Consider the following 26,636-nt stretch of genomic DNA (forward strand, 5'->3'; position numbering starts at 1 on the left):
GCCCAGCTTTTTGTCCTGGAGGGTTCCTTTGGTCATCAGAGAGAGAGATCCACCTCCAAAGGGCATTTTAGGACACCTAAGATCTGCATTGCCTTCTGGACAATTGTCATTTTCTCTCTCCCCATAGACAAAACACAGGGTAACCACACTATAACTCACTTACCTCACTTTGATGATGTCTCATTCTCTCATATTAATTTTAGTGGCAAAAACATCTCCTTATCTGAGATACTTATGAGAGCTGACACTGTGTGTTCTGTGAGTGCTATAAATTAACACTATTCATTATTTTTGTGGGGAAAAAAGTGTTATAAATTGTTGTACTCTTAGTCACTGGAATTGGAAGCAACCATAGTGTTGATACAAGCACAAGAGGCAGCTGTGCATCCTCTCTTCCATTCCTGTTAAGTGCATATTGCGCTCAGTAGAAGCAATGGTGACTTGCATTATAAGCATAATCTTTTTCCTTCTCATCCTCTCTTCTTTCCTTCTGAATTTGTTCCAGATGGCCAAGTTAGATGTCAGAGGGTAACCATGGAGAAAAAGCTGAATTTGTAACTAGTGGACAAATGTGATAAAAGATGATTTTGCAGTCCCTGCTTCAGCAAAATGAGAAAATCTGCCTTGCTCAGATATGCTTATTTTGGTCACGTCATACCAGGTTCCTGCTTCTTAAAAGTATTTAAGGTCTGTTTCTCTGTGGTGTCTTCTTGTATTTACTGTAAATTAACACAGTGCCAAACAACAGCTTTATAAAAATAGAAATAAAGATCATGTTTTCTCCTGCCATATTCATCCCAGAAAGAGCCAGCAAAGCTGCCCTGACCTGATGGGTGATGACAGTAGTAATAAACATACAAAATATGTGAAGAAAACATTTGCTCTTTATTGGATGTGGTCCAGAAGAGTTTTTGGTGACAGTAAACTCTTTGCCAGAACAAGTCAGAGCAATTGTCCTTAAGTCTGTCCCCACTTTTGGGCTGAAGAGGTTAATGCGTCCTTCAAAGTGTATTTATCAGGGAATTGAATCATGTAGAGTTTCCTGGAAAGAGGGAATCTGGACAATTTACAGTTTCACAAGCAGAAACCAATCTTTTCTGATTTCAAATGCTCTTTTCCTGCCTGACTGTATGGGCATATCTCACATTATGCTGTAGTGGAATAATTCCAGGTACCTTCTAGTTCAGTTCTAGGTGTTGAGCACTATGCTAACACTGCCTTGCAGGTGGATGTCTTCTAAGCTGTGCTTTTAAGCAAAAAAACACCAACCAAGCAACCCCAACCCACGCTTTGCAAATCTACAGACCTAGTTGTTTAATATCCAAAATGTAAAATTTATTTTGTGTTGTTGCCTCAAGGCACATGTTGGGTTTTTTTATTGACTCGGAGATTCTAGTATAATACAAAGGTTCTTAAATTAAAAATTCCAACATGGATGTGAGAAAATGTAAGACCATAATGCCTATTTTGCTAATAAATAAAGGTAATTTGATCTCATTCCATGTTATTTTTTTGCATCACTAGAAAGACATTTGTGTTACTGAATTGTTTTCTTTCATGCAGTATAATGATTCTTTTGTATTAGTTTGGAAGTTATTTATTCCTCAACAGGCATCTTTTTGTTAGTTTTCTGTCTCACTCCAATTTTCACATTTATTGTTATTTTGATACTGAATGTTCTTTTAAAGGAAAAAAAAAATGCAGAGCTGCTGTACTAAGTGTGCAACTCCTGGTTTTTACTCTTGCAACTATACATCAAGTTCCACTAGTTTTGTGTCTTGCATTCAATTAGATTGTAAGCTCTTCAAAGCAGGGCACTCTGATAATTTTGCAGTGTTAAGATGTCAATTTACATTTATTCAGCTGTATAAATAAGAGGTTTTCATTTTGTGCTATGTCATTTTGAGGGTTTGTGGCTTCATTTTTCATTCTGCCTTCATATTTGCATTGTTGTTTTAACATTAGCATTTGTACACCTAGATTTTAACATTGTGACACTTGAAAGGCAGAAACAAGAAGGTCAGGTGAAGCTGCTTGTACTTGCAGAGTGTCTGTAGTTTTGGAAGGAGTCTCAAGGCCCCAGAATCTGCTCATTCTGTTGTCTGAAACGCAAACAGGTCACCGGTGTAGCCAGGTCACCAAACTGGAGCAAGGATTGCTAGTGAACAGGTCCCACATTACCTTCAACATATCTGGGAAAAGAGAACTCATTGGAAAAAAGGAATGGTCCTGGTGTGATATCAGCAGTTGCTAAAGCCCTTCTGAAAAAAAGTGGTGTGGTGGGAAGAATTCAGGTCCCAGAATAAGCCCCTGATAAGAAGTGGGCTCTTCCTTATGGTGAAGTGTGATACATAAGATTAACAGATTATACACTAAATGCTGATTATTTTTTCAAGATTTAGTTTTAGTTTACAGGCAGGGATGAGTAGACAAGGCGTATCTGTGGGATTGCAGGGGTCAGATAGTCCCATGTGGGGGTGCTGAAGCAGGAATGTCACTTGGTTTTCAGAATCCTTTCTGATTTACGGAAATTCTGGAGTAAAGTTTGTGAGTTTATGCTGAACCAGTTCCTGATCTTTATATAGTTATCCTATTCCTTGTGTAAGTACAGTTAGTCAAGTTTAAAGAATTATATTTAAAACTAAAAAATGTGCGAAGGCAGCATTTTAACAGAACAGATGTGTGGTTATATGTTGTAAAATCAAGCGTGAAGATACATGGACAACAAGGTTATGCTGAACTAATCAACACTGATAAGTGAAATTTTTCTTAGTTTTCCTTATAGTAAGTTAGACAAAAAGTCTGATTCTTAACAAATAAGCAAAAAAAGAACACATCACTTCCCTGGTTGTGTGTGTATGTGTGTGTGTGTGTGTGGTGGTTCATAAAGCTGACAGTTCCTCTGTCCATCTCCATCCACCAGTCAGTGTTCCTGTATCATTACTGGGTCTCCAGCCTGAGTTTGTAGATTGTGGTTTAAGACAAATTTAATTCCAGAAAAGAGAATAAGAGGCTTTGGGAATGTAAGCAGTATATAAAAGTTGCAGAGGCTGGAACTGGGAAAAAGGACACTGAGCAGGGAAGGGACATGACAAATCAAACAAGTGTAGAAGAGGCTGTAAAGCGAATAATGTTGTTTTGCTTTACACATTGACATCTGGAGGACAAGTACTTGTCCTGATTTATAAAAAAAAGAAGATTGTTTTTGTGTAGTAGAAGAAAACACTGGAACCTTCAAGCACTGAAGTCCGATGGTGAGGGATCTTGTGGATGTTGTAGGAGGTTACCAGTGCGATTAGATGCCATCTGTGGGATGGGTGTAAGCCTTGGTCCTTCTGCACAGCAGAGAGGAAAACTGAAAACCTAATAGGGCTCCTCCAGGCTCTCGGTGTCTGTCTGTTCTGTTTCTCAGAGAGTTTAGCTGAGACATTATAGCACAAGTCCTGCCCTTCAAAGCAATCTGACTTGCAGAACATTAAGCCCTCTGTATTGTATCATCTGCTCCAGTCAATATTCTGGAGCAAGAGACTGCTGAGCAACTTTTGTGGTTCCGTGGCAGCCTTTCCCATGAGCTCTGTGGACCACAGATACCTGCAATAATACAACTGCATTGTAACACTGTTCAATGCAAAGCTGCCTGTCCTCCTTACTTCAGTTTGCCTAGGCATTTGGATACCTGGTTTCCCCTTAATATACCTGGGCATGTAATACTGCCTTGTTCTGAGAAATTTGCTGTTGTACTTGCATAGCAGTTCTTACAGTCTGTCTGGCCCATTTCTTGTCTGCTGGCAGCATCATGGTCTAGAGTAACACTGCTTCACAACGGAACTGTTCCTAAGTTGGTGTTTTGTAGGAAAGCAGTCTGTGCAGAGAATTCACCAAGGCTACAGTTAGTTTAGGGATGTCACCTTTTAAAGTTAATGCAGAGCAAGGGCAACTCAGAATGCAACCTCAGCTTGAAATATTCCTTGAAAGACTCTCCACTTGCCCAAGATTAATCTTCACAGGCCATGTGTTGGCCTCCTCTGTGTTCCAGTCTGGTTGCTAAAAGCTGAAACCCCAGAAACAAGCCTGCCTGGTAATCCATTTGATGATTACCCCCCCTTTTTCTGTCCTGTTGTTTTCCCTAGTAGGACAGAAGATGGGTTTATGTGCCATGCATATCCTGAGAAGCTGTTATTTTTAACCCTTTTGCTTGTTTGTTGTGAGTGCTCACCACACTGGGTGATTGTCACATACGTCATGCCTTATGCTTCCTCAAGGCTGTATAACCCATATGCTGCATTTTCTTGATAGTTGTTTAAAGTCCTCTTGCAGAGATGAAGGGCCCAAGATGCTGGGAGCTTTCTGGTTTGTACACATATTCCCTGTCTGCTTTCCCTCTGTGCAGTCTGGTCGATTTATTCGTGTCTCATATTGATGTTTATATGTAAATATTTTATGATTATCATTTGTGTAGTAGTTCTCAAGTCCTTTGAACCATGGGAGCCTACAGCTTGTGTTTTTCTCAACCATCTTAGTGTACTGTTTCTTGAATTTCTTTCTAAAATTTAACTGGCTTTCTACTCTTTTCCTCTGTGGGTACAGAGCATTGTGTATTAGCAGGATTTATTCCTTTGTGTTTGCTGTTCTGTGTGAAGATCAGGGAAGGTAAATGTGGTACTAATGGTTTTGACTTGGGTCAGTCCCAAGGCTGGTTGCTTGGGAATTTCTTAGGAACTACTGCATTCCCTCCTGCTGATCTGTAAAAACTCATTTTAATTTTTTGAGATTTCCAGACCAGAGAATCAAATCAAGACATCTTTAAATAACTGAGGCAGGGAACAGTGTTTGCTCCTCTGTCTCTTTTGGTCATCTAAATGAAGGTGTGAACTCTCCAAAATGAAAGTAGTTTTTGAGATCCTTTTCTTCTAAAGTTATCAAAGTTCAGTGAGAACACTTCCTCACTCCCTTTCCTGGTGCTCTGGTTCCATTTTTCACTTCTATTTTGGCTCCTGTGTTTTTTCTCCACCATTCTTCGTGCTTTTCCTGCTTCAGTGCCCGCCCTACATTTTCCCAGTTCTGGTTCTCAAAAACCTGGAAAGTGTCTCCTGAAATGTGTTGGTGTGTTCTTCTTTTAAAATTCACCTCTACAACAGACTTGCAAGTCGGAAGATAATTGAAATCCCTTTTAGGAAAAAGAGCAGATTAAAAAAAAAAAAGAGAAATTGAAATAAAAACCACTTTATCTTGTCAACTCAGGGTTAGATCTCAATTAATGTTAAACACCTCTCACTGATGAAACCTTATTTTTCATTTAAGTTAACATTTTCCCACACTGTTGCACCCCAAAAGTCTTTTCATTCACAAACTCTGATGCCAGTGGGAGGAGAGAAATGTAAATATGTTTCTAAACTTACCAACAGGCTGTGGTGGACTTGGTACTCTGAGAGGCAGTGATACTCTCTTGTGCTGGTGCAGGGTACTGTTAACCAGCTGACTGCGATTTCTTCCATGTGCAAGGCAGAACTTGCTGAGTTTGGAATCATATTTTCGTTTTTTTCTCTCCATCTTCTGAGCTACCTTGCTTCATAGCAGGATTTGGGTGACAGGATCAAACTCCCAAGGAAGGCAGCAGCAACTCTCAGCAGGCTGGGGGTGTTCAAAGCACAACAATTTGAGTGCAAAATCAGTGACTGATCCTGGCCAGTTACATATATGGCTCCATATAGAGTTCAGCCTATATGACTTTGCTGCAGCCAGAAGGGGCTCTAATGGCTTGGAAATAGCCATATACATGGCCTTAGCAGCATCTGCTTGAGTTATGTGGAGCTTCCATTACCTTCTCCTTTGGTTTGAGCTATCATCATTCAACAAACTCTGGATTGAAAATGGAACTGCTTGGAGACTGGTTTTTAAATCACTTTTATCTTCTCATATAGTTTCAATTAATCCTGTTAGTTAAATCTTCTCCTTATTAGTTGTTGAAATTTATGGATAAGCCTAAATTATCTTCATATGTAATGTATTTAGTTCATCTGAAGGATCAATAGTGTGAATAAACATCTGGGACATATTTAAGAAACATTTTTTCCTGGGTCTTATGGCGTGTTGTGTGACCTGCCACATGCAGGCATGGCTGTGTCATCCTCAGTCCCGTATGAAGGCACAAAACTTTTTAATCAACACAACTGCCCACACCAACAGAGCTGCAGATGCTTCAACTCTACCAGGACTCTACTGTAAATACTGCAGTGAGTATAGTGTCTCCTTGCCTATATGGAGTTTCAAAGTGATTCTGAAAATGTGCTTGCAAAACATGAGAGGGTAGCAAAAACTCAGAAACAAACCAGCAGAGGAAGGGAATCCTTCTGCTTCAAGGTACTGGTTAGTATTGCAAGTGGCATCCAGATCTAGGATATGGACCCTGAGAAATAGATAGAATTGATTTTGACATCATTTTAGTAAAGTTGATGATAAAATTATTGCAGAATTACTTTAAATATGCATAATTATCAGATTTAGTCTTTCATATGTGTAGCTTACATTTTAAGAGCAATGCTTTAGGAAACAATTTATTGGTGAGAATTTAATTTTTCCTGATATCTAGAGCACCTTACTCTGTATGTGCTTGAATGTATGACTTAATTTCCTGTTGGCCGTATCCCTGGAAAACTTTTTGTCTGTAAGATATACTGAAGTTGCATTTTGTTACAATATAATTTGGGTTTTCTATACAATTTTATATACAATTTTTGTATTTGTTTCATCAGATGTATAAGCATTGCCCCAACAGATTACTTTAACTCTACGGCATAAATGTCTACTTATTGAGCTTTAAAAATCAACATGACAGAAAAGTCTATATATAGTGTGGGTACTCTGAAGTGTGGAGTATTCTGTAATGATCCCATCTAGAATAATAACTCCAAGGATTTGCCTCTTTTTTGTTTCTTACATAGATCAATACAGTAAGTTAAGCAGAGACTCATTCTGTAGAAGAAAAATTGAGTAATTCCTTGTGTGATAAACTTTAGACTGAGGGAGGAAGGAAAAAGTTTTCCAAGGGAGTCCAGTAAGAAAAGCTACTGCTCTATAGTTTCATGTCAGTGTAACAGATCTCTGATTTGCTGTATTGTAGCAATTACCCATTCCCTGATCAGTAACATAAACCATAAAGATTCCTGAACCGCTTAAAAAATTACGGAGTGATAAAGCAATAGAATTTACAGAATTGTGAGTTAGTTTGGATTAACTGATAAGCTCTTAGACAAGATCCTGCAGGACCATAAAAGCTGTTTTATTCCTCATGGTTTTTCCTTGCAATTGTATTAAGATGTTTTGAGTATGATTTATTGAAACAAAACAATAATGCTTTTACTAACTCTAAGAATATAAGTGTGTTTTTGTGGGACTGTATCTTCTGAATGGTTCTTGTCAAAGTCGTCTTTCAAAGCCAATAGGATAAATTTAAAAATAGTGTTATTAAATACAAAGAAGCCGTAAAAAAAATTAGAGTTATGTCCAGCAGGCCTCATGGGGCACAGCTGATGCTGACTTTTCAGTGATCTTTTGTTCACAGACAAAGGACCTACTCAGGATCCACACAGAGGCCCACCTCTTGGGATATTAAGTTGTGTGTTCAGTGGATTTGTTGTCTTACTTAAATTTGTTTTTGGTATTACTACTGGAGAATAGTGATACCATAGTACAAAGACTTTTTGGTTGCATTTTTGATATACTCTGTAAGGTACGGGACTTATTTTGGCTGCTATAAATTAACCGTGTGCTTCACTGGATATTGTAATGTATACAGTGATTCAGTCCCTCATGAAAGCCACCAATCTCTCATTCTTCTTGATGAAAAGAATGTGTGGGAATTCAGATTCAGAAACTTCCACTTAACTGGGTGGCAGGAAATATGGTTCTTATTTGACTATTGTGTTGCAGTCCAGGCAGTCCATTCTTGCAACCAGATAGTACTTAAGCTTTGTAGCTGCAAAGGAAAAATTATTGGATGTCCTCATCTCTTTTGGGTATGACTGGGAGTTGACAGTGGTTACTATTTTGGGGAGAGTACTGAGCATTCTTCAGCTGTGCCATTTTATTACATTATTTCCTATTGCTCTGTGTTGTGCAGAGGTAGGAATGTGCTGTGCTGGTGCTGAACAGGATTGTGCCCTGGCATGATAAATACTGTCAAATCCATATGAAGATCTAGTTCTGAGTAATTTATAACCAGGATAGCTCATCAAGAAGGGGGGAAGTTCTTTTTTGAAAGCCTAATTGGGTGACAAATTGACTGGAGATTCGAATAGTCTCCATAAATCCCTTGGCTTTTCAGGACTGCTCCAGTAGGAATGGTTGCACGGCCCCTCTCCCCGACACGCTAAAATACTCTTGGTCGGGATATTCCTGGGGATCCTGATTGAATCTCCCAGCACATGTCACCCATCACAGGTTATTTGGAAAGCTAGATACGCTGCTGCCAAGTGAGATTGTGCAGGAAAAGGTTGCAACTCCATGCTGGAGCTTAGGGATGGAGTAAAAATTAATGTATCCTATTAAAGCTAGAGAGGAAAATTAGGCAGGAAGATCATTACTTGATCTGGGATTTATCTGGGATTTAGATTTGGCACTAGAACTGTGCTTTGTTGCTGGTTGTTCAGTTTGTAGAGTTTAGGACTCTTCTGGGGTAAACAAAAAATAGAATTCTTTCATCTTCATGAATTGAAAAATAATATTTCAAGTGAAAATAAAAACTGCTCATATCCCCAAATGATGCTACTTTTTGTAGCTGGTTTTTTTTTAAATACAAACTGTGCACTTCAGGAAAGGAATGACTGATGAAGGAGGAAATGTTTCACCAAGTCACGAAGAAAGAGGGAGTGGTATCCCTGATGTGGAAAAGGCATTTGCATCCTATTTTCCTAATTTCTTGGCGCACTCTTAAAATGTGTCCTCAGTACTGGATACTTTGCAGTGGTTTTCCACCACTCTGCTGCTTCACTTTAATATAAGTAGCCATGGATTCATTACGTATCCATGTCTGTACTTGGGAGAAGGTGTATTACTGATTCCAACCCATGCTTTAAGTTACAGGATAATTATTTCGTTGAGGCTGTCCAGAACGTTCCGTGTATCAGTGAAAGTACAGGTGCCACAGGTGGGTCAGGCACAGTCATTAGGTCAATAAAAGGTATAATATGATTGGGGTTTTCAAGGCAAAAGAAGCTGAGCTCACAGCTGAGCTAGAAGTAGTTCTTTGTACCCAACCATATCCCACTTGGATCCAGAGCTTTCTTTCAAGGCTGTGCTTTTGATTTGGATGGTTTGTGATGGAAGCCCAGCTCAGGTATTGTGATGTGGCCTTCAAAAGAGCTGATCTCTCTCTCTCTCTCTCTGTGGGTTATAAGTGGTCCTAGGTGCAATTGCCTAATCCTTACCTGCCCCAAGGACGGCTCTCATAGAAAGAAGGGGTTCGTCTTGGAGACCCCTGTCAAGGTGGGATTAAAGCAGAGAATTGTGAGCTTCTCCATTATAATAATGTCTATGCTGCTACAAAATGCTCCCTAATCTTCCTATCTATGTGATATATGCATAAGATTGGACTCAATGATCTTGGAGCTCTTTTCCTTAATGATTCTATGATTCTATATATTATATGCATATGTCTGTGCACATATAAAAACATTTAAATAAAACTCCTTTTTATTAATTAGGTTTTTCATTTCTCTGATAAAATGCCTGTGACCAGCTAGAATTTCTGTGAGGCGAAAGAAAAAAGTTGCATCTTCTTAGACTTTAATGATTGATTACAATTTTCCCCTTTTTAAATTTTAGAATGTAGTCAGGTTACAGAATACAAATCATGTCTCTGCCTCTAATGTGAACTCACCTGCTTGTCACATCCCAAGGCCTATATTACAGGGGTCATCAAGACCCTGAACAAAGACAGTCAATCTTTATACAGTGAAAAAGAAGCTTTCTTTTAGTTATTTAGAAAAGAATTGTAAAAGGTTTTTTTTGGCTTTCCAAGCATTTTACACTACTTTGTTAAATTTAGTCTAACCAGAGGAATCTGACCCTCTCCTAGTAATGAAACTTGCATTGAACTCTAGTGTAAGAAATGAGAAATTTAGATTGAGGCAAGTGCTTATAATTATTAATTTGATTTTTTTTTTAGTGTTGGGTAATCTTACGGAAAACTTGGTGGCAATACAATTACAAAAGTGTGTACAGATATTTCAGTGCCATACATATGTTTGTGTACATTTCTGGGATCTAGCTGGGATGGGGAGAAGGCTAGATGAAGTCTGATTCTCCATGGTCCTCTATTTTCTTATCTGTAAGATGGCAATGTTTGGATTTCATGCAATTTTATGTCACTCATGCTCTTGGCAAGTGACTACACAAAGATAATAGCAGCAGGAGAAACAGCGCTCTGTTCCTCTGGGCTCTTACAGAAAGGCTGGATTGCTCTCTTTGAACCAGCACATGGATGAAAGTCTGCTATCAAAGTCTCATTTTCCAAAGAGGTAGATAGCAATTTTATGTATTGAGGGAATAGAAAAAACCAGCCTCACTCTTGGACACCTGCCTTTCATATATACATTTGTCAGTCAGAGAACAGAGAACTGAGTGCTGCAGATGCAAAGCAAACACTTTCATGTCTTCTCTGAATGTGTTTTAAAGCCAGTTTTCCTGCATGGGTATCCATAATGGTTATTGTCTATAATTTTGTAGCTTCTGCAAGTTGTAATTTGGTCCAGGCCCCATAGCTTCCAGATGGTTTTGGATAAATGGAAGTTGAGCACTTGTTATAGATGCTGTTCCAAAGATCATTTTCCCGTGCAGTGTTGCCTATATTGCTCATGACATATAGCTGATGACAGAAAGCAAAAACGTCACCATCCCTGGAAGTGTTCCAAAGGCATGTGGGTGTGGCACTTGGGGACATGGTTTGGTGGGGAACATGGTGTGGTGCTGGTTTAATAGTTGGACTCGATCTTGTAGATCTTTTCCAACCATAGGTGATTTTATGATGCTATAAACATTTGCTGTAAATGTTCCTTACGTGTGTGAACAATGCCTCTCAAAATGTGTAGTTAATATTTGAGCATTTAGGTACTTTCCAGAGCCAATAAAGACATTGTTGTGCTTGCGGTTTTTTTTTAGATACTGACCGAGCTTTAGTGCTGCTGGAAGAATATTGCAAAAAACTACGGAAGCCAGAAGAGCAACAGCTGAAAAAAGCCATCAGAAAGGTGATGGGCATCTTTAAGAGCAGCTTGTTTCAGGCACTTCTAGGTAGGTACTAATGTTTAATACTAGATGCATGCTCTTGGAGGCCTGAGCTAGGTCAGACCCAGTAACTTTCTTATTAGTCACTATTTAATTTGTGTTTATGATGAAAAGCATGTTGAGATGATCCTTCCAGGTTCTCTGTGGAGAAACTCTGTCCTGATATTTCAAAGGTATTTTCTTACTTACAGAGAAAGAAAGAGTAACAGAAACCTAATACAAGTTAAGGTATTGAATAGTTATTCCTAAACCTTGCTGCTTTGCTTTACTTAATGGTACAGAATCAGAGTAGGATATAACTGCTTATGCAAAGCTGAAGATGAAGCCATCTCCACAGGTAAAAGGCCGAACTCTAATTGATTTCAGTGGCACCAAGTTGCATTGAAAATCTTTGTGTCTTTTGAATTATGCTTTTGTGAAAAGTGTCAGCAGAGAAACTCAAAAATGTGTCAAGAAAATTGCTCCAGGACACATTCATGTGACGTTGCAGTGTTCAAATGGATATGCTGGTGTATTGATCAGTCTTTCTTCCACTTACTTGAAGATCCGCATTTCATCTTGTAAATGTTGTTAAAAAATCAAGTGCTTGTTGTTTTGGAGCTTTATATAAAACAACCTCCGTAAGTTATTATATATAATGTTTTCAAGGTTATGAATATACCTGTTTGCCTTAGCATCCCTGTTGTTCCTTGTGCTGTGCCTGAGCTGCCAGTCATGGGAAGTGGTGACTATAACTGTGCATCTCCCTTGCTCTACCTGCCTCTGCCCTCTTGCTCATACTACATAGCCCTTCCTTCACACACATCTGCACATTTTATGAGGAGCTCATCTCAAGGGTGCATCTCCTAACACAAATTATGTTTGTGGAAGCACATGAGCCTTCAACTTCTGGCTGTTTGAAGCCAGAGTATCAACTGTGCTCCTTGCAGAGCTACAGTCAGGACCAGCTGTGGAAAAATTTTGATTATATGTCATAAAAGTAGAAGCACATCAATAATGCAGTATTACTGTGAAGACAATAGAGGTCCAGGAATAGTTTCAGGAATTTCTGTGATAAATGTGTGTTACCAGTCTCTAACATTTCCTGCAAATGGAATTAATTAATGTTAGTGCTATTTTACTTGTAACTTTTCTCAGCTTCTTTAAAGTGATTAGCTTTATTTTATGAACTCTACACAATTTTAATTGTTCTGTATGCTTTAAAAAAAGAAATAGATTAATAATTGAATTGAAGTTACCATATAGTTGTAAATAGATTTGAAAAAAAAGGAGAAAAAAAAGAAGATGGGATGTTTCTATATTGTTTTTATGAAGGTGACTGTGGATATAGAAGTGTGTGCTGAAGAAATACACCAGTCACGGAAGTGACATTAGCTGTACATTTACTTCTGCACTACTTGGAAGTAGTTAGAATACTTCAAAGTGTTCTAACAACATGTTTGCTTTGTGTGTGGCTATGCTACAATATCTGTTGTTGTATTACACGTCAGAAATGAAAAAGTGATTGTAGCTACCTTAAGGTTGAATCCAAAGAAGAACTTACATCCTTTGATTGCTACAATAACAGAGTGAGGAGTATGGTGTTACAGAAGTTAGCATTTTAATTTGTGGGCCTTTAGATGTCTTTTCCTTGTTCTTAAATGCTTCCTTTTGTAGAAGAGATTTGGGAATTGCAAGATGTGCTCAAAGTCTCTGATTATTACATTTGGTTTGTTACTTGACTGGTCTAGATTCTGGAACAATACTAAAGAGGTAGCTCTCCTCAGTGAGAGGAGACATGCCACACATTTTAAGTGTGGTAGATGATGTTATTACACAATCAATAATGATATTCTTGCATAATGAGTATTTAAAAAAAAATCCCACTTCCATGACATCTGTTTTAGCTTCATGGCATGGTTTCTCTACTCACCTATAAATCAGACCACCACACAAAGGAATACCTTAAAGGAGAGCTTCTGGTCACTTTTTAAATTCTGTGCTGCTAATGTTCCTTTGTCTTTTTATTTACAGAATGTCTAATGGTCTTGAAAGTGTCCATTTTTCTGTGCCTGATTTTAATGAGACTTAATATTCAGAGTCTGAGTTAATTGCTTTCCAAAATTCATTTACTGTCAAACATTGGTTTTATCTAGAATGATTGACCTTTTTAGGCTGTAACTACTAATGAAAAATGTGATTTTTGTACAGAATCATTAACCTGGATGCAGAGATGCACATTCTTACCAGGAATAAAGTTAACATAATTTTATGTGCCAAATTCAGTTTTTGTAGGTCCTACAGCTTCAGTAGAATTTGGTTCCTTTATAAATAGATTCATCTTTTCTGACTATCTCAGTTCTTTAAGTGTGAGTTCAATTCTTGTTAACTTCCAAAAGGCTTTAAAAATCTGTAGGATGTCTTAAATCAAGTATAACAAGAACAGATAAAGAAAAATAATAATAGAGTAATTTTTCAAATCTAGTGTTGTCTAGTTCTTTTTATTCTCAAATTTATGCTTCTGTTATTATGCTGATTTGATTCAGCCATCTTTGAACTTCAGTTCTCAAAGTGTGCATAACTATTTTATCTTCAATGTGTTTCATAAATATTAAATTTGGACTACTGAACAGTGGAGTAACATGAGAAAAAGGAAGATTCAATATTTTTCTTGTGTATATTCTACACATGCAAGAAGCCACTACAATTATGTAAGGAAAAGTTCTGTAAGTGATTTACAGAAGGATTACTGAAGGACTGTCATTTTACATTTTAATTTGGGTTCAAAAGCATTTCCTTCTCCCTTCGGGCTGTTCTTGTTGCTGGACTTCTTGCTAGAGTGCCTGTGCTCAGTGGCAGCCAAGTTAGTAGCTAAGAGGCACATTTTCAGAGTGACATGTGGAACTGCAGTCTCTGGAGTCCCATTTGCACTCCAGTGGCCCAAACACAATGCTTTGAAAATCCAGCCCTAAGAGGAGGGAGGAGGAGAAACTCTTCAGAAGGAGTGTGCAAGGGGAAGAACGTGAATTTAGATATTGACATTACTCTTAAGTTAGTTCTAGATTTCTTTCACCTGAAGGATTTTACCAATTCTTTTATGGGCAGTGAGGAGTTATGATGTTGTTAGGAGCTTGTAAGGATTTTTTTTTTTTGTAGGGTTGTCTGTAGCTAGCTGATAGTAAAATCACAATGTTCTCTTAAATTGTAGCACCTGTTCTGATGTGAACATTTTTAAAACCCTTCAAGGAAGAGGAAATGAAACCTCCAGAAATCCAGATGCCTCATTTGTTGGGATTGTCTCATAATGGGGCATCTTGGAGACATCGTGCTGAGATAAAAAAGGGAAATCATGAAAGAGAGTAATAATAGTCATCTGGATGTGTCAAAACAACCAAACATTTTTTGTTCCAGTTCTGTTCTTTAGGAAACTTAATCAATTTTAATAATGCAGTACATAGTTTAGTACAATTTATTTCTAGAAACCTCTGCTATATATTTGTCTAGCCTTCATTTCATTAAGAAAAGTGCATGATTCTGCAGCTTAGTGGGCGGTTTTGTGGAATGAGAATGGATAAAAGAGGTTTATGTCAGGGTTGTTTGGGTTTTTTTGTAGATACATCTCTATAAAACATCATTTGTTTCTAGTAGGAATTAAAGTGCCATAAATAACTGTAATCATCTTATGCAGTATTAGGTAAAAACTAATCTCAATAGGTTTTTCTAAAATTCGGATAAACCCAATCTGCAGTGGGTGACGTATTTCCTGAGGACTTTGAAACCATGTCTTACGGTTTTTTCTCATGCTTGCGTAACTTTGCCTGAATTTTAAAATGCCATATTTCCAATTAAAATCTGCATTCACCTTTTTTTTTTTAATGGTATTCTACCATTTCTGCAAAATAATGCAGATGTTCTAAAACTGCTCATCTTAAAAACTGCTGTAGTAAACATTACTGTTACAGAATTTACTCATCATCTGTGTCACAGCCTGTGCTTAGAGACTTAGGATACAATGTTACATTTCCAGTAAGTGGGTTTTTTTAGACTCTTTTCCTCATCCAGCTCACTTCTAAATAAACCTTGTTATAACACCCCATTTGAAAAGAGTGATCATGTCTTTTAAACCAAGTCAAAAAGGAATTCAGATGATTCTTCTATGATCACATCTCACTTTTCTGTTAAAAGTTCGTGTAAATGAAGTGGATGTATAACTCAATAGTGTTGTATTAGTCTCCAAAATTCCAGAGATCTAGTTAAACCTTGTATTCTTCCATGTTACTGGAAGGTGCCTAGGACAGATAGGGTATATAAAGAGGACATTTCAGAGATCTAAAGCAAGTTTCCCTTTGGTTTAATTATTTTAGGTCATATGTATCTATTAAAAATAGCACAGACTTCAAGAAATGCAAATATTTATTATAGCAAGCGTGAAGCAAACCAAGAACTTGGTTTCCTGTGGATTTGTCCTAATTTGATTGATCTCTGTGTCTACAAAGTTGTGAGCTGGGATTGACACTTCTCTTGCACTTAGGGCCATGGTTAAATTTCTGGATAGTTTAGATATGAAAAAAACTGGAGAGGAACGTATCATCTGAGTAATGATGGAATGCTGGAACATGTTACTGTCATAAAAGGAAAACTCTAAGAATGAAAAATGAGATTTTGATAGGCATAGCTAGGCATGCTAACTGAGAATAATGATGAAAATGTCCCCCACATTATGTAGGCTTTAATGCTGAGAAGAATAATTACACTGTTGACTATATAGAGAGAAGAAGAAAATATAGGAGAATAGTGGGAAGACAAGGAATTTGTTTAGGCATGTTGTGCTTAAGGAGAAACTCTTTAAACGAAATTTGAGAATAGAGGGAAGGAGTTGGGTCAACACTGGGGAATAGATGTATGAACAACAGGATAAACAGTGAGAAAAGTAGACCTGCATCACAGCCCTGTGCTGGAGACGGAGCCTGTACCAAAGTAGGTGTGAAGAATGATTTTAGATGCCAGCAAGTGTAAAAATGGAGTGCTGGTTGTACATGGTAGCCCTGAGATTTGCACAAAAGGCATGTAAATAATCTATTAAATACTACTGTTACAGTCTGCTCCTGTGATCTGTCTTTAAGAAACGCTGCTGTCATATTTTCAGGCTTTTCTTCACAACCACCAAGACCTCTTTCGTACTTCTTCCTTTGCGCAGACATGAGATTTAGCATTCACGGCACCACAGAAAACAAGGCAATGTCCAATGTCACAAGGTTCCTGGTCAAGCTGCTAGTATTGAGGAAAGCCAAATGGAGAACTTGTTTGACAGTCACCCTTCTGAAGTGAGGCGATGGTGACTGTCACTACTACCCATCTTGCTCAGTCCACAGGAGGAAGCATGTTTCAACACTCAGTGCTGTGTCAGTGTTTCAGGAGCCAGAAGGACATGAAATGAATTGCTGTGCTGGGAAACTTTTCAACAGGAAAGCACAATTGGGTGTTACCTATTCATACTTGCCAAGCTTGCTCTTGGTAGATGTTTTCAGCCCACTCATATGTTCAGTGTGCTTAACTACTTGCAGTGCTCCTGGATGTAAGGTCACTTGTCTCCTATGTCATTGCTCTCTAGACTTAGTGAGCTGGTTTTTGGTCATGTCAGGCTGTTTTACCTCCAGTAACAATGCTGAATTCCTCAGGTGTTCATCCAGTGCAGCCATGCCTGTGTCCAGCCCAGGGACATTAGGCAATCCTCTTGCCGAGGGCCTACATCCAGCATTCATGAAATCAAAGAATAAAACCCCCATTGACTTTTCTTGCCTGGGATCACGTGTTGGGGTGATTCTTCCAGAAATCTATAATCAGACCTTCGCTGACTGAGAAATACAGATTCTTCTATAGCTGTATCTAAAAATATTGAAACCCTCCCTGGCTATTACAAATGTCGAGGAGCAAAAGAAATGTGCAAAACCTCTTCAGTGCTCTGTCACATTTGAGAGATGCTCAAATGACATCTCTGACAATAGGGAAGCCTGTTATTACTCTGCACAGAGTCCTACTTTCCCAAACTGGCATCTTTCTTTGTTGCGGCATAAATTACAGCAGAACTGAAATTTAAATTCAAGGGCAGCTTTTGTTTTGCCTGAAGACAGCTGCAGCTGCTTTTATTCTTGAAGTCCAATTCTCTTAGTAAGCAAATTTGTGCTTTCTCTCAAAAAAGCTAAAGGTAGCAGTGCTCAATCTTTGGGATGGTTTGAAGCTGTGTGATCTATTTTTTTATGAGCTGGGGGCTGGATTGCAGCCAGCTGGAGGAACTAACCCTTGCAATTCTCCAGTGAAAGTCTGGTCATAGGGAGTGAACCATTTGTTAAGAAGAAAGAAAAGCAGGGCAGATCTGTTGTAACTGGTTTTGAGTGGATTTTGGCCCACTGCTGTTTTTGCTTCCATGGCAGTGCAATTTCTCCTGCATTGTTATAATTTCCCTCAATCTTATAATTCCTCCCAACCCATGGTGCCTGTGGATCCTTTGGAGGAAATAAGGCTTCTTTGCTTCTCTCAGGTTGCATTGACATTGGACAGAGGGTTCAAAGTTAGCTGGTGAGAGCTGACAGGTGGGCGCACATGGAGAAAGAAGACAGACAGACATACATCATGTTGCTATAGAGGAATATATATATTGTGAGTATAATGTGGAATAATATATAGTGAGCATACTCACAGAATGGGTCGGGTTGGAATGGACCCCTAGTATCCCTAGTGGAGATCACTTAGTCCAACCTCCGAGATTAAGCAGGGTTCCCCAGAGGACGTTACTCAGAATTACGTTCAGATGGCTTTTGCATATCTCCAGGGGAGGAGACCCACAACCTCTCTGGGCAACCTTTGTGTTCCACTGAAGTCTGAAATGTTACCCAGTTTTCCTTAGTTGTGCATGTGATGGAGGAGCTGAAATATTTCTCAGAATTGTTTTAGTCTTTGGGACTTAGTGGATGTTAGGGTGATGTCCTACTGGTTAGAGATGAGAAGCAAAGAGAGCAAGGGCATGGTGCTCCCTGTTCTTGCTGGCCAGCCTGGTGATGTGAGTAGCCAGCTTCTTAATATTAAAGCTGTTTTCCACCTTGAGAGGAGGTGTCTCTGCAAAGATGTGGGAATCTTGTGTGGGTACCCCAAATCAGTTTTTATTTGAAAGAATTTTAATAAAACTTGTGAATTACCAGGAAAGACCTCAATGCAAAACCAAAGCTCTGATACCTCTTGCATTTATGGGAGTGAATGCTGATGAGCTCTGATAAATAGAAGATCCCAGCCAAGGTCTGTAGCTGGATTCTCAGCCTATCTGAGTACAAGAAGAAAGCGATTACAGCGCTGATACAACCTGGGTAATACATAATCACTTGTAATCCTAATGCAACCCTCTGTTTGTGTTTTGCTGCCTTTTAACCCATGAATGATAACATTTCCATCTCAGATAAGGAATTTAGAACCTTTGGGGACTTTTCTTATTTGAAACGCAAAAGCTGTGCATTGGAAACAAACCATTTTTAACATGAGCAATGTGATGAGTGTTGAGGTTGTGGGTTTTCAATATCCAGCAAGGAATAAAAGCTGGTTTTTGTTTCTGTAGTTTTTTTGGTTTTGTTTTTGTTTTTTTTTAAAGTGCATCTTGGCCATATGGATTCTGTGTATAATTAGAATTAATAAAATGCAGTTGCAGCAGCTGTTGTTGTGTGGCTGCTGTCCCAATGTGAAGCTTTTCTTTCTCTTTGCAATAAATAGGGATAGCCCTTTATTGTTGGTTTGTCATGAGAACTAGAGACAAATTATTAAGAGATTCATTTAGATAATTTGGTTTTATTTGAATAATGCAGTTTCCTTTTTCAGGCAGACAGAATGTAAAAGAACATTGAGATAGATGATTTTCTTTTGGTGTTAAAGAAAGAAAGGCTGGATTTATATCTTGCTAATGTAGTTTGTACATCTACTAATAAAATGGAAGAAAATAATCTGGAGCAAGCTGTTCCACCACTAATCCCAATGTTTATTTTTGTCTCTAAAATAGCAGAGCCATTCTCCCTCTCTTACGTTTTGGCCTGCAGAGTCATTTTAGGCTAGACTGTGATGTGGCTTTTGTTCAGTGAATATAACTTTGTAAGAAACTGCACGGTAATTTTGAAATCACAGAACCATTTTAGCCTTGAAGAGTGTTATACCTTATGTTTCTCAAAGCTGTTATAAATGAGCCAAGTTTATTGCCTGGTGGATCTTTTGGAATCTCAGTACTCTTTTTACTTAGCCCTGTGCTTCCAGTGTGTTGTGAGAGTCAGTGAAAAATACTGATTGGAGTGATTTAAGTGCAGTTGGGATTGAGCAGTGAACAGTAAGATGCATGAAAGTAGACTAGTTAATCTTAGATACACATTCCTGTATATATTTGTGAATATATGTGTCTATATATATATATATATAGTGGCAGGTAACTGTGGATATTGTATTTATCTCAAACTTGTGCTGCAGTTTGCTTAGGTATTATTCTGTACTTGGGAGCTCTGTTTAGTATTAAAGTGTGTCTTGAAAGAAACGCTGCAGACTGTGTTGTTCATTCCCACTGTACATTGATTCTGTCATGAGGTCCATTTTCTGTGGTCGTGTTAGTGTTCTGTCACCCTGATCTGCCTCTGAGATAATTATGTGCTCTTTGCAAAGAAGATTGAATTTATGTCTTTAATTTGTTGTCTCCTGCCTCCATTTTGTCATCATTGTTGTGTGGCTTTGAATAGCTGCTGAGGTAGCTCATTAAGGTACCATTGCATAAAATCCCAGGCTTTAGAAATAGAAAATAGTTTTTATAGTAACATCGTTATGTTACATTATGTTATTTTATGTTATGTTATGCAGAAAGGATGTAGTATTTCCAAACAATGTGAACAGAAGAGAATTAGGTAAGTGATCAGAGGGCAGTGCTATAACTAAGCCAGTTTTGGTGAACGGAGTTCAAGTCCTGTACATACACACAGTGTGATACTTCTTATTTACCTGACCTGAAACCTGTTTTCTTCAAAAATCCTGCTTTGTTCAGTGTGCAGAAGGGGCAGGACTCAGCTCATGAGCAAGTATTTACTCCATTGCTTTCCCATCATTATTTACTCTGTGAAAGGTGCTACAGAGGTGGTACTGAAGCCCTGAGAAACAGAAGTAAAAATATCTTCTTATTTTCGAGGCCTGATTTGAGACTCTTCTGCCTGATACATCACGACATGCACCACTTCCCATGTCTGACCACAGCTCCAGCTGCAACAGGGAGTGTCACCATTCCAGCAAGACTGTCTCAGTGTCCCATTTTGGGTACTTAAAACATGAGGATCATTTGATCATTTTTGAAAAATACTGTGTATGTGACTTTCTGACCACAGTGAGACTATCAGTAGGAGTCAGGGGTAGGATCTAATTCCCAGGGTGGCATTTAATGCTCTTAAGCTAAAGAACCCACAAGAAATCTTCTTATTGCTCTCAGCCTTTCAGCTCCTCAGATAAATGGTGCAAAGGTTGCACAGGCAGCTTTCCCAGAGCAGGCCCACTCTGTATACTGAATCAAGTGTCAGAGCAGAGGGAAAAGTGGTGTGTAACCATACACGTAAAGTGTGACACTTTCTAACTTTGGGAGCACTTTGGCAACCTTATTTGGAATAAGTGTTTTGGAATTAATTTTTCATAGTTACTTCCTAGACTTTAAGGACGATAAAGAGGGCTTCTCTTCATAATTTCCATTGTGTGATGGTATTGATAACACACATGTTTTAAACCAAGGTGAAAACTGTTGGACACTTCCACATCAGCCTTTGCTGACTGAGCTTTTAGAGATGCTGACACTACCAAAAGTGCTGCTTCCTTTCTCTTAGACCTGATTTTTTTCCCAATAGTTAGATGGTTCAGATGAACTAGATGGTTTCTACTGCAAAATAAATATTTTGAAGGCATATTTATTGAAGGTACTGGGGTTTGGATCACCATCATTTTCCATGCGCTACTGATAATGGAAATGTCAGAGCAGATGGTGGCAGAGAAGCTTTGTTTGAAGGACTCTCTTCCAGATCCTGGCTCTGCCACTGCCTTATTGCATGTTTTGGGCTGGTTCTCTGCCTCCACTTCAGGTGTGGCTCAAGAGTGCCCTTGTTGGCTTCTCCCACCAAAAATTCTGGTGATACGTATGTATATATGTGTGTGTGTGTGTATTAATTAATTAATTAATTTTTATTTACTTGCAAATTACATGTATTCATGATATATATACACACATATATGTAGACATACATATATAATAGTGTATTTTTACATTCATATATAGGAATATGGGAATTTGTAAGGAGATTCACTGCCTTTCCAGAATTGAAGTACCTACAGGAGAAATGGTTGTGGGGGAGTATCTTTCCAAACAGACAGTAATTAGATAGCGGTAGAAATCCAACCTAATTACAATGAGACAGAGGGATAGAGACAGAGTTGAAATGTTTAGTGGGTATTTTTCTCCCAAATCTTGCCTTTTCTTGAGTTGTTTTTGATCTTCAGTGTTGAACAGAACTGTAACTTCATTCTTTTTCTACTTAAACCTCTCAAACCAAAAGGCTGTTCTGTTTTTATTCTCATTATCATTTCATACTCAGCCTGCCTTTTGAGGATTTACCAGTAAGTTTTTGTGTGGTAGACTGCATTTCTCATGTTTGTTTAGTTGTGTTTAACATGTAGCAATTAATTCATGGTTCAAGTTTTGTAAATGCAATGTGGAAGACAATAAATGTATGTGGAAAAAAGTAACTTTGAACCCTATTAGAAGTTGAAGTAGCCAAACTCTTCCTCTAAATAAAGTTTAGAGTGACATCTTGTGGTTACACTGATTTCAAATGCATATTTCTGTTGGCATTATTTTATGTTGTCCACAGTAAGCATGGTGTTTTCTGTTTGAAAATGTTCTGGATTGCTCAGCAGAAGTCTGTAATGATTTCCACTAGGGCTTTTGTGAGATCGGAGAAAGCATTGCTGTGTGTCAGAGCCCTATAGGTATAGTTTATCTTTTACTGTGTGACGTTTATCCCATGTACCTGTGAGTTTCCAGTGGTTTGAACTTCAGTTCAAGATGTTTTAATGCTCTTCGAGCTGTTTGGAATTTCTCAAGAAGTTTCAATTAGCCATGATGCTAAAGCAAGTGGGAGCACAACGTCTCTCAGCAACATCTGCTTGTGCCAATTCATTAACTGTCCAAAGATTTGCTTAGGTTTAGATAAAGATAAATATGTCCAGGAAGCTGGCATCGAGGATTTGTCAACGTAGGAACAGGCTTGCCCATTTCAGATCCATATTGCAGTAGTGTATATTCATGCTTCCTATGGATCAGCCTCCAAGGTGCTGGGTGGTGTAAATGCACCACCACCAAATCGTATCCAAATGCCTAGAAGGTGCTCCCACTACAGTTTTGTGCCGTAGATCTAAACGAAATACAAACCTTTTTAATGCCAGGTGGAGATGTAGAATAATTCTGTGCTCAGAAGCTTAAAGGACCTGGGGAAGCATGTGAGATTTGCTTTCACTTTTGGGAAGCCCTCTGCAGAGATGCAGGAATAGTGGCCCTGCAGAGGGTTTCGGTTAGGACCAGCAATGTATTGCCTGGTTCAGTCTCTCAAATAAGCCATATAAAGGTCTTTTCCCATTCCTCAACATTGAAGAGGAGAAAGATGCTGATAATTGCTAGGTTGAGTTTTAACTATATAAAATGTTGATTGATGTTACCATGGAGCCCATCCAGCAGGTTGAATACCTGATTGTAAAATTAATGGTTCAATAAAGGACACTTGACCTTTCTAAGAAATAAATTCTTTTTAGGAGGACAGATTCATTAATGCATCTCAAATGGAAAGTCCCTCTAGCAGTGCTCCATGGCGCATCACTCGTAACATGTGGCCCCAAGTCTGCTGTCAAGTCTTTTGACATGAGAGGCTGAATTCAGGAAAGGATTCTGTATTTGTGAAACTCAGGCTTTTGTTGGAGGTATTTTGGCCATGTGAGGATTCCAGAGCTGAACAAATGATTGATGTGATGTGCTGGCAATTTTAAGTATTTTTAGCTTTGTGGTAAAGCACACAAGGAACATAAAATCCAAGAAGCCCAGCTCAACATTCCTAAAAGAGCCATCTGGTGACCTAATTTATTAATTTGATGAAAAAACAAAGACGTGATGTTTTCAATTAAGATGAATGTTTGGCTGCCTTGCCAGAATTGGTTTTGGTGGATAAGTAAGTACAAGTTAAGCTGTTAATATAATCCTAATACTGGAACTGGAATGCTGGTGTAGATTTGGTGTAAAACAGAGCAAGCCATTTGGAGAGCCTCTCAGAATGGGCTAGCTGGTTACGTTTCACAACTATAGTTTAGGAAAAGCCTGTAAAAATTATGTTGGAAGTACACAAAGTGTGTTTAAATGACATATTTACAGGGATAATTCTGGAGATTTCCTTGGCAAAGTCTCTCCACCCATTCCAACAGAGACTATTTAAATAGTGAAGAAATTTGTAGATAGTTAGGTACCAAACCAATGCTGATCTTTTTTAAATGCCTTCTCTTTTTGTCACAGAAAGAAATGACTGGTGATGTTTCATGGCAAAAGAAAGCTGTCTGCTCCTTCTGTTTCATTTGTGTTGGGCAGAAGTTATATCTTTGTTGCCGTTTTTGAATGGCTGCCTGGCGGATTTTGTCCTGTTATGAATCAGAATTTTTAATAATTTTCATCTGCCCAAGAAAGAACTTGACTCTTCATGCTGAGACAGCTGGATATTAAGTAGATTTTGCAATGGGAGACTATAAAGAGCTTTCCCCATAATGCAGGACATGAGGCTGAGATGACCTTATGCAAACCACAGTTTTTTTCCAAATTGTGACTTCATGTGGTGAATTCCCTGCACTGGCAGGAGATAACCCATTGATACAGCCACAAAGAGAGATGGGGCAGAAACCCTGTGCCAGCTGATGGCCACTGCTGCTGAGTGTGGTACTCTGTACGGGGTGGGATGTGTTGAAAATAAAGGCTCATCAGTAAGACAGTGTTTGGGTGGTGGAATACTTCTTTGAGGGCTTACTTATTGAATCCTCTGAACTCCAAACAGCTACTCATATCCTCTTTCAGCAGCATAAAGCCGAAATCTTACTGTGCTGTGATCACTTAAGTCCCCTCTCTCATTTTGCCAGAATAAAAATAAGATTCTAGCAATTCTGGCCCTGATTTTGTGCCAGAGTTCTCCTCGCTACAGTTCAGAGCTGACAGGCTGCCTGCAAAGTCCTCCAGTATTATTAAAAGCCACAGCAAATTTGGATTTAAAGTGGAGGTGGCTGAAGAACAAAATTACCTGTGGAGTTTAGGGGCTGTTACTTTAAGTAATTGCTATCTACCCATGTAAATCCTTCTGGGGTCCCTTTTCGATTAAGTATTCCTTCTTCTCTAAACCTCTTGTTTAATATTCATGTGTGTTGTTAAACAGCTGCTGCATCCTGTCCAAGAGCAAAAAGGGGGATGCATTTCAGTAGCAAACCAAGTAATACTTAAATGTATTGCTTGCGTATTTCAGAGCAGCAGTATGGGAGTTAATTAATATTTATCAAATGCACTAAAGTCCTTGAATGAGAAGCACTATGCTTGTGCAAAGCATAGTTTGTTTATTTCAAGCTCTTACCTGGCCATTTTGACCATTTGCTAAATGTGCCTGAGAGCAAGCACACAAACCTTGCTATAATACTGACTTGATTTCTCTTCTCTTCTCTTCTTTAAATGGGAACAGAATCAGGACACACTTTCCAACAATATAATAATTGCAGAAATGTAGGTGCTCTACTTAACCTGAGAAAAAAGCTCTTCACTTAATTAGCTGCCTGGCATTTTGGAATAGATGGTAATATAAAAAGGTTGTATTAATACAATGCAATATAGGAAGACCTTGTTAGATTTTATTACATTTTCTGCTTCGTAATTTATTACAATTAGAAAGCCTAATTCTTTTGCTTATCTTGTAATTATAGCAAGGTGTTTATGAGCAGGAGTTCCAGCTGCTTTTCTGTATAGGGTGTCATTAGATGTGAAATTAGAAAGCTTTTTAGACTGTTAATTTTTGCTCATTACACAGGGTGCATAAAGCACTCTGAAATACATGTATTATGTAAGGTCAACATTATGTTTTGCAAGTTGCTACCTGAGTTTCCAGCAAGGACAGTGAATCTCATAGATTTAGGTGGTCTTCAGAGGAAGGCCTCTTTATTTTGAAGACCACATATTTAAAATCCTCCTCTGGAATAGGGAGGTAACTAATACTCCCCATTCCATCAAAAAGTAGTTTTAGGTGTCTGTTTGTACAGTGCTCCCTATCCCTGCATCTGGCTACAGCTCAGTGTCTCCATTTGACACCTAGGAGTGTCTGGGGACAACGCCCGTGTCTGAATAACACAAAACCTCCTGAGGAGTCCTGTCCTTGTGTGTGGTGCCCAGCCGACTATGGCTCTGCTGGGACTTTGTTATGTATTGCAAAACCCAGCTGATCTAAACAAAAGCTTAAGTGACTGACCCAAGACCTCACAGGACACTTTTGACTAAACACAGAGCTTAACTAAGGAATCCAAAGCTCATATCATATCATGAGATCATCCTGATTTAGGCTGTCAGGCTCAAGTTATAATGGAAAGCATTGTCTGATTTCATTCTCTTGGAGAGAATTTAGGACAGTCAAGGGCCTATTCTTATTTGGTTTTGTTATCTTTGCTGTGGAAGATGGGATATGATATCTACCTAGAGCAGAAGTGGGCCACAAAATGGCAGGCAGTAATCAGAAATCAGAACATTTGCAAATAGGAGCAGACATTGAGCTATTATTGGTGTTAAAACTATTAATACTTACATGTCTCTGTATTTTGCATTATTCATGATAAATTCTTACTTTTACAAATCTGTTAATTACTGGCAACTATTTGTCTTACAGTTTGGACAAATGAGTGTCTGTGAGTGGGTGGAACTGCCATCTATGAGACTTTTCAATGACAGTCTTGCTTTGGGAGGTACTTGCACATAACATGAAATCTGAGTGATTATCACAGAATAAACCAGCTTCATGAACTCTGATGCAGTAAGAATCAATAGTTTAATGAGAATATAAAATCAAACCTGCGTATTTTATTGATATTCTACTAAACTTGCCATTACTCTGACCCCCTGTGAGTGAGAGTACACTGATTTTATTAGTTTCCAGTCTTTAGTGTCTCTCTGGAGGGGAACTTTTTATAAGAGCATGGACAAGGGGGAACAGCTTTAAATGGAAAGAGAGCATGTTGAACCACAGAATCACAGAATACACTGAGTTGGAATGGACCCA

General features: G+C 38.5%; 1 protein-coding gene and 1 long non-coding RNA gene across 12 annotated transcripts in view; one reads left to right on the forward strand and one right to left on the reverse strand.

The window, feature by feature from the left end:
• The window catches only part of DLG2 (discs large MAGUK scaffold protein 2), a 1,000,200-nt gene that overhangs the window by 6,555 nt on the left and 967,009 nt on the right, over positions 1-26,636 (forward strand). For all 11 annotated transcript variants that reach the window (XM_048294433.1, XM_048294432.1, XM_048294434.1 and 8 more), the window contains exon 3: positions 11,158-11,289. In XM_048294433.1, coding sequence (XP_048150390.1) covers positions 11,158-11,289 — 132 coding nt within the window. The remainder of the gene's footprint in view (positions 1-11,157; positions 11,290-26,636) is intronic.
• LOC125321503 overlaps positions 1-26,636 on the reverse strand; it is a 38,904-nt gene that overhangs the window by 3,440 nt on the left and 8,828 nt on the right. The window contains exon 2 of the long non-coding RNA XR_007201562.1: positions 5,400-5,631. This is a non-coding gene — a long non-coding RNA (uncharacterized LOC125321503). The remainder of the gene's footprint in view (positions 1-5,399; positions 5,632-26,636) is intronic.

Source organism: Corvus hawaiiensis, chromosome 2 (genome assembly GCF_020740725.1).
Source record: "Corvus hawaiiensis isolate bCorHaw1 chromosome 2, bCorHaw1.pri.cur, whole genome shotgun sequence".
Lineage (NCBI taxonomy): Eukaryota > Metazoa > Chordata > Aves > Passeriformes > Corvidae > Corvus > Corvus hawaiiensis.